General features: G+C 47.4%; 1 protein-coding gene across 1 annotated transcript in view; it reads right to left on the bottom strand.

The window, feature by feature from the left end:
• Positions 1-2,803: 2,803 nt before the first annotated feature.
• EXTL1 (exostosin like glycosyltransferase 1) overlaps positions 2,804-8,808 on the bottom strand; it is a 68,373-nt gene continuing 62,368 nt past the window's right edge. The window contains exons 9-11 of the mRNA XM_063140703.1: positions 7,955-8,115; positions 6,308-6,479; positions 2,804-3,287 (exon numbers count right to left, since the gene is read on the bottom strand). Of these exons, the coding sequence (XP_062996773.1) occupies positions 3,099-3,287; positions 6,308-6,479; positions 7,955-8,115 (522 nt within the window). The 3' untranslated portion in view covers positions 2,804-3,098. The remainder of the gene's footprint in view (positions 3,288-6,307; positions 6,480-7,954; positions 8,116-8,808) is intronic.

Here is an 8,808-nt window from a genome sequence, read left to right as displayed (position 1 = left end):
TGGGGGAGAAAAAACACTTCGGCAGGGATGGAGGGACGGCCTTGGTCTTTGCGAATCGAGGCCACTCTCAGAGCGGCCATATTGGCAGCAAGGTTGGTGCTGGGAATGGCAGAGAGAGGATACTCTGAGATGGTGGCAGTGGAGGAAAAGAAGCAACCCTGGGGAAAAGCTGGGTTTTTAAATGTGAGGGAAGAGGCAAGGAGGTGGGGTGGAGGATTGAGGGAAGAAGAGAACGCCATTCTGCTGTGTAGGGTGTGAGGAAGCGAGGGCCAGCAGCAGCCCTGGGCGAACCTTTAAGCAATATAAGCACATGCTTAGGGGCACCAAGGAAAGGGGGCACCACAGAGTACCGATACCATAGCTGTAACCATCTAATTTTAAGGAATTCCAGATTCATAGAAAGGGCCTAGTGGCATATTCTAAGAATTTTTTTGCGTTTTCATTTCCCCCCCCCCCTTATAACAGTTTTATTTTTTTTAAAAAAATGCATAAAACAGTAATGAAAATTTTGGGGGGGGGTTCTGTTGCCCTAGTTATACGTAATTGGCTTATATTGCTTGCTGTTAGTGTTAAATATAATAAAAAACAGTTTATATTTAATACAGTTGTGTGTTCTGGCGTGGGGGGTGGCCTTGAAGAAAATGGAGTTTTTAATGTCTTATTTCACCTTCAGCACTTCTTGAATCTTAATGTCTTTCCGGCTAAGCAATGGAGGGGCCAGGAGGCCACCATTTTGGGGCTGTGCTTAGGGCATCAGCTGGCCTCAATCTGGCCCTGGCCAGAAGTCCTCAGTTGTGTTGAAGGAAAGTCACCTCCATGCAGCTTCCGGAGGCCTGACATAGCAGGAGTCAAGGAATAGTATGTTTCACTCTCAGGCTTCTAGCACCCATGGCAACATGGAGTACAAATCAGATTAGGTGGAATTTGATGGGCTGGGCTGAACCAGCTGGTTAAGGCATTTGGGTGCCTCAGGTGGAACATCTAAATGGTGGCTCCTCCTGCCGCTAACTAACACGGGCTGCTGGAAAAACCTCCTGCACACGCCCTGTCGAAATGAACAGTAGATTGTGCTGATAGCCTTGGTAGGCTAGTAGGGTTGCCAGCTGAGGCTGGGGTGGGGAGAACCACAGGCAGGCAGCCTGCCCTATTCGAGAGCTTTTAACAGAGGTTTGATAGGCAGAAACCAGCCAGTGAGTTCAACCAGTTCAGAGGACGTGCCTTCCCCAACCTAGTGCCATGTGGAGGGGTGCTGTACTACATCTCCCATGATCCCCATCCAAAATGGAGGACACTGGGTTCAGGAAGGCTGCAGTAGATCAATCTGATGTGAAAAGGGAAAGCTACTATGGTTAGTTCAAAAGCTAAGTTACCAGATTTGCCTCCCTCCAACTCTGCTGCCTGTAATGGCACCCAAAATCCCTCATCTGGGCCAGCCACTTCATCTTGACTCATGGAATGGATTCTGGCTTACATCCCCCCCCTTCCCCCACTCCCCAAAATGGATGTTTGTGAAGCTTTCCTCCTCCTGTCTACACTGCAGCAGCAACAGCAATCTTTTGCAAACAGCCAGCCTAAAATTAAAACTGTATCCCTACTAATCTGAAGGGACATAGATGGAAACAGGTTCTTATTGCAAAGTTAGAGTTATTAAAAATCCCTTTCTCCCTCCCCAAATCTCTTCTGTGTGATGAGCAGGAATTCAGCAGCTGGAACATCTCGTTCCATCTGCATGCTGGGGGAAGCTTCCCCTATCGAATTTCTGGCTGTTGTGATGCTGTTAATGGAGGCAAGAGCCCTGGTATGATTGCCTCTGAACATGTGTAACTTTTTATTGAGCAGGAGAGGGTGAAGTTTTGTTGGAAGGACAAAGTGCTTCTGATCATCTGCAGAGTAACTTTCTGATAGTAAACAGTTAAAAATGACAGTAATAGAATCATAGAATATAGCAGAGTTGGAAGGGGCCTGTAAGGCCATCCAGACCAACCCCCTGCTCAATGCAGGAATCCACCCTAAAGCATCCCTGACAGATGGTTGTCCAGCTACCTCTTGAAGGCCTCTAGTGTGGGAGAGCCCACAACCTCCCTAGGTAACTGGTTCCATTGCCATGCTGCTCTAACAGTCAGGAAGTTTTTCCTGATGTCCAGCCGGAATCTGGCTTCTTTGAACTTGAGCCCGTTATTCTGTGTCCTGCACTCTGGCCCTCACATAAGAGAGGGCCAGAGACGGCCTGATCCTCTTACTTTTCTCATGAACCCTTTAAGGGCACAATCCTATGCATGTTTAGACAGGAAAGAGTCCTACAACTACCAGCATTCCCCAGCTGGCTTTTTCCTGTCTAAACATGCATAGGATTGCACCATTATGCACTGTTTTTAGAAAGCTACAGGAGGGGCATGATTTGGCTAACATTGCAGGGTTCAGCAGGTAAAGTTGGGAGATTTCATTAAAAAGCCCTCCCTCACCTTTTCCTGAACAATTCAAACACCGGGAAAGAAACCAACATCAGGACACAGTGCTATGAGCATATGCAGAGAGCTTCCTCCTCCTCCAAAAGCTACAGCATTTTTTTTTAAAAAAAGAAGGTTCTTGAAAGTAGGAAAATAACAAAGAAATCGAAGACATAAGCCTTTTTCTGGCTTAATCGCCTCTTCTTCCAGCAACTGAGCAGGAGGATGAAATTATAGACCAGATCAATAGATTTCGAGCCAGGGTTGCAACTCAGCCACGTCAGGGCAAAAATGCTGCAACGTGCGAAGAGTGCAAAGAGTCCCATTGAAAGCGAGCAGAGAGAGACGGTCATTTCCTGCAAACCTTTATTTGTACTGGTAAAACCCAATAAAGACTGAAAATTCATCTGGCATCTGCACAGCTACCAGCAAGACGAGTTTCCACCTTTTGGTATCCAAAGCGAGGAGGAATCTGATGCAGCGGGTGTGAACCGCATCTCTGTGGTATCACCGACTACGCGGAGGGACCCTAGATTCGCAGCAAAGCTCTGCCGCCGTGCTGCAGGGCTCCCGGTGTCCAGTAGGGGGCAGGCTGCTTCTGGCGGCGGCCTCTTCTGCTCTGACAAAGTAGAGGTTCGCTGCCTTCCCGGGCTAGTCTCTCTCTAGATGCCGGTACTTTTTCCGCAGCACAGACACCTGGTCTTTGAAGAGCACGGGGTCCAGGCGGAACTGAGAATGCACCAGAGGCATGTACCCAAACCAGGCTGCGAACTGGTTGACGCACTCCTGGCGCTGAGAGAAGTGGAGGTTCCCGTTGGACGGGGGAGCGCTCTTCAGTAGCTGCAGAGAAACAGAGGGAGGCAGTCAACGCGGTGGAGAGAGGCAAAGGAAGCGGGCCAGGGCACAGTCCTATGCATGTTGAGGCAGAGAAAACCTCCTCCAGTTCCCAGCATGCCCCAGCCAGCCAGAAAAAAAACTACAATTCCCAGTATTCCCCAGCCAGCCAGGAAAACCTCCAGTTCCCAGCATGCCCCAGCCAGCCAGAAAAAAGCCCTATAATTCCCAGCATGCCCCAGCCAGGAAAACTTCCTCCAGTTCCCAGCATGCCCCAGCCAGCCAGAAAAAAACCTACAATTCCCAGCATGCCCCAGCCAGCCAGGAAAACCTCCTCCAGTTCCCAGTATGCCCCAGCCAGCCAGAAAAAAATCTACAATTCCCAGCATGCCCCAGCCAGCCAGGAAAACCTCCTCCAGTTCCCAGCATGCCCCAGCCAGCCAAAACAAGTCCTACAATTCCCAGCATGCCCCAGCCAGCCAGAAAAAGCCCTACAATTCCCAGCATGCCCCAGCCAGCCATGAAAACCTCCTCCAGTTCCCAGCATGCCCCAGCCAGCCAAAACAAGTCCTACAATTCCCAGCATGCCCCAGCCAGCCAAAACAAGTCCTACAATTCCCAGCATGCCCCCGCCAGCCAGAAAAAGCCCTACAATTCCCAGCATGCCCCAGCCAGCCAGAAACCCCCCTCCAATTCCCAGCTTGCTGGCTGGGGCATGCTGGGAGTTATAGGGCACTTTTGCATCTAAACACACATAGCATTGCACCCTTAATCACACTTTGTAGTATCTATAAGAGCTTCCGCTTCCCTTAAGAAGGAAGGCTTTTACCAAGCTACTCTTTCAGATTATGCCTTCTGCTTATTTGGAAAGAAGGTTCCTTAAAGTTCCATGGGAACCAACGCCTCTATGGGTTGGGAGAGATGGACGATATCTGGCAATACTGATTCTACGGCCCATTGTGACCTCAGGTGCCTTATTGAGATTTTTTTAGCCAGTTTCCTTTTATGCTTTGAGATGTCAGATTTTGAGAAACGGTGTACGCTTTTGACAGATCAGAACAAATAGGTTATGTATCAAGTTGCGTTATTTGCAACATCTGTTTTTATAATTAGATGGAATTACGCATAATCGTATTTATTAGTAACGGACATGGTCAGGTTTGACCTTTTATTGTGGGTGTGGTTCCCGCTCACCCACCCCGCCTGCTTCTCTCCTGTTTTGTGATGGCATTTGGTTTGAAGCAAATAAAGATTGATCGAGAGAGAAAGAGCTTCAGAGGCATTGTTGTGAATAAACGCCCCAATAAGTGTGTCGCTGAAGGATGAGGGGGCGTTCCCCCTGAATTTCACATAGGAAACTGCCCTGTTTTATTGATTTATTATTACATTTATATCCCCCCTTTTTTTTTCCTCTCACAAGGAACCCAAGGTGGCTTACCTAATCTTCCTCCTCCTTCCCTTTTTATCCTACCAACAACCCTGTGAGGTAGGTTAGGCTGAGAGTCAGTGGCCCAAAGTCACCCAGTGAGCTTTGATGGTCAAGTGTGGACTAGAACCTGGTCCCGATCCAGCACTCTAACCACTACACTACGCTGGCTCTCCCACTGCCCTATATCAGTTCAGACTGTTCTTTTCTTTAGCCCAGTATGGTGTTTACTGGCTGTGCCTCTCTCTAAGGATCAGAGAGATCTTTTCCCATCATCTATCTATCTTACAAAAAAAGAAAATGTTGATAGTACTCTAGGTATCCCATCAGGAAGGCCTCCTCGGGAAGGCTAATGCTCTACTATTTCATGCTAAATCATGCTCTGCTATTTCATGCTAAGTTTGTTTTTAATGGACCCCAGAATTGTTGTTTTTAAACGGATACTGTTGTTTTTATACTGTTTTTATGTTTTTTAAATTTTTGTATACTTTTAATGTTTACTATTTTTAATTGTTGTAAACCGCCCAGAGAGCTTCGGCTGTGGGGCGGTATAGAAATGTAATAAAATAAATAAATAAATAAATAAATAAATCTACAACAGCCAAGTACAAATATTAAATACTGAAATCCAGTGCTGGAATAGCTGGAGAATAATGATGACTGACTTGCCCTCAGTTGCATTCAGAAAGGGGACACTAACTACAAACTCAGGAGAGAGAGAAAAAAGATATAACTATTTTTCCTGAGAATTATAAATTAAATCCTAACATTGGTCGCACTATATTAAATTCACTTAAAATAACATCTATTTTTAGACTGTCCTGGACACTGGTAGCTTCTCACCCAGAGCAGACTTAAATTAATAATGATGTTATGCACATGTGAAATCTCATTCGTCATTTTGAGAGCGGCTGAAAAACGTCCATGGAAATCATGTTTGTCTTCCTTGTATGGTTTTAGAGTATTGGGAACAGGCAAATTGGTATTCCAAACCAGGTAATTACCAGTTCCATTGACATCTTTTACTGGAGAATAGTTAAGAACACAAGAAGAGCATGGGTCTATCTCAGCCTTCCTCAACCTGGGGCACTCCAGATGTGTTGGACTGCATCTCCCAGAATGCCCCAGCCTGGCTGGGGCATTCTGGGAGTTGTAGTCCAACACATCTGGAGCGCCCCAGGTTGAGGAAGGCTGGCTCTAGTCTAGTCTTCTGTTCGCACAATGGCCGACCAGTTGCCTGTGGGAAACCCCCAAGTAGGACTTGAGCACAATAGTACCCATCCATCCACTCATGTTTCCCAGCAACTGGTAAACAGAGGAATACTGCCTCTTATACTGGAGGTAACACAGAGCCAGCTTTAGTCTCCATGAATTATCTAAGCCCCTTTTAAGGCCATCCAAACTGGTGGCCCTCACTACAACTTGTGATAACGAATTCCATCGTTTAACAATGTGCTGTGCGAAGTAGTCCTACCTTTGGTCTGTCCACAATCTCCCACCATTCAGTTTTATTGGATAACCCCAGGTTCTATTATTTTGACGTCGCGTTAACAATCCCTCGTTTCGACAGTCCCCATGTTGGCTCCTCTCTAGCCTGTACCTGCTGTGGGGGGCTCTCCCTGAGCTGTTTCTTCTGGGTCACCTTGATGGGAGGTAGCTTGGTGACAGCGGAAACCAGGAAGTTCATCAATATGTCCTCACAGTTGGTGAACTGATCGATGAGGCTCCTTAGTGTAGCAGGCAAATAATTGGTGAAGAGGCTGTGATAATACCTGTGGATCAAAAAAAAAATGGGGGAGGGGGAAGAGGCAGAAAGAAGAAACAGACCCATCAAGGCCTCATGCAAGACTCTTCAGGGAGTCAGTGGTCAAGCTGAGTGGAAACTTTTGTGCTCCTAGCACTCAAATCAGGGCACAGAGCCATGGACCACAGTTCCAGAGGGCTGGCATCCCTCCTTTGGAGCATGAGTTAAATGCATTAAAGAGCCAGCATGGCATAATGGTTACAGTATTGGACTGGGAGTTGGGAGATCGGGGTTCTAATCACTAGCCCATAGAAACTCACTGGGTGACTTTGGGCGACTCACAGACTATTAGCCCAACCGACCTCGCAGGGTGGTCGTTGTGAGGATAAAACAGAGAGGAAGAGCATCAGGTAAACTGCCTTGGGCTCCTTGGAGGTAAAATGGTGGGATATAAATTAAATAAATAAATAAATAAATAAATAAAATGCTACAGTGAAGCCTCCATGTTAAAGAACAGTCACATAAAATGCCTTTAAATCTAGTCAAACAAAAGACTCAGCAGTCATTGTTTTTCCCACCTCTTTTCCTCCACTCCCTTTGTTCCTTGGCTTATGTTTCACAACTAAGGGGCCACCACAGAAAAGGCCCTCTCTCTGGTGACTGGCTGCCTAACCTCCGAAGATGGCAGTAAATCAGAGGAAACCATGCCATTTTTTTTCAGTTGATGGGGCAGGGATTACGTAGAATGACCATATGGAAACGAAGACAGGGCCCCTGTATCTTTCATAGTTGTATAGAAAAGGGAATTTCAGCAGGTGTCTTTTGTATGCATGCAGCACCTGGTGAGATTCCCTCTTCATCACAACAGTTAAAGCCGCAAGAGCCCTGACCTCTTGACCAGATACCAAAGAGGGCAGGGCTTCTGCAGCTTTAACTATTGTGATGAAGAGGGAATTTCACCAGGTGCTGCATGCATACAAAAGACACCTGCTGAAATTCCATTTTCTATACAACTGTTAAAGATACAGGAGCCCTGTCCTCCTTTCCATATGGTCACCCTACCTTACAATAATTGCTGCTTCACCCCCTTTCATGTGTGTGTGTGTGTGTGTGTGTGTGTGTGTGTGTGTAAACACACACACACTTTAACAGTGAACTCAGTTCTCTGAGTGTGAATGTTCTTGTGCAAGCATGCATAAGATGAAGGCTTCAGTAGGTTTAGGGAAACCCCAAGGTCTGCAGAAGTTTTTTTGAAAAAAACTTTAGAAAAAAATGTCCTGAGAGTGGAGAGAGGAACCCAAAACCAACCAGTGAAGACTGAGCCTGCTCAGTGCCCAAGAAATGCTGGCTGGCTCTTGGAGGAAGCGCAATGGAAAAGCGGGAGGGGGAGGGGCAACGGAATGGAGTATCTTGGAAGCGGACATGGCTGGCGGGCACCCTGAAAGAAGCACTGGGCACTGCAACATTTTGTAATTCCAAATAACGCTGACAGAGGGAGCGTGCCTGTGGTAGAATGCAGCTGCGGTGAGGATCATGGAGAACTCATTGGTCCACTTTGAGGTGTAGCTCCACTGGCTCTTGCCGGTATCCCAGAAATGGCTGCGCATGGGGAACCCTACAATCCGGTCGGGGAAATTTCTCCATACCACGAAGGCAAAGTCAACCTGGAAAAAGGAGGAAGAGATGCAGCCTCCATCAGAGGAAGGCAACTGCGCAAGAGGACGGTGGGACTTCCCATCCAGCATCCGTCTCTGGCCCTTTTGATTGTGGATTCTTAGTAGAATCCTTTAAAAAAAGGGGGGGAAAGGAAACCAACGGAGGTGAGCCAATTCAACCATGGGAGAGCCGGTGGGATCGAATCTAGAATCTTCAGAATGCTTTCTGCCAAAGAGCTATGCCTCCCGCCACCCACCCTCTTATTTCCAAGTGGTACAGTCCCTGGGGGACTATCCCAGTTTAATCTGATTGTGGGATCCATCCAGAGAAGAGAATACAAGATGCAGTGGCATACTCGCTGGGCGTCTGCGATGTGACCTCTTAGACATTTCGCCTCCCTTGCCTGTCCCCTGGGAAAAGCAGGGCACGCCTGTGAGGAAAACAAACCCTGAAACAAAGCCTTTCGCCCCACCCTGAGCCGCTTGCTCATCTGAGCCCTGCTTTGAGAGAAAGGGACTTTTCCTTTGCTCACCACTCCCTAAAACAATTAAATGCAAGAGCCTCAAATCACAAGCCCAAGGCCATTCTGGCTGGCACCAGGATCCCACCCGTTTTATGCTGGGAAGCAATGCCGGGCTGGGCCTGGGAGGATAAAAGTCGGGTGACGCAGCTAGAGAGGAGGCCATAAATTAGGAGGTGGC

Source organism: Elgaria multicarinata, chromosome 13 (genome assembly GCF_023053635.1).
Source record: "Elgaria multicarinata webbii isolate HBS135686 ecotype San Diego chromosome 13, rElgMul1.1.pri, whole genome shotgun sequence".
NCBI classification, from domain to species: domain Eukaryota; kingdom Metazoa; phylum Chordata; class Lepidosauria; order Squamata; family Anguidae; genus Elgaria; species Elgaria multicarinata.
The sequence above is the reverse complement of the archived record's forward strand: the minus strand, read 5'-3'. Positions and strand labels throughout refer to the sequence as shown.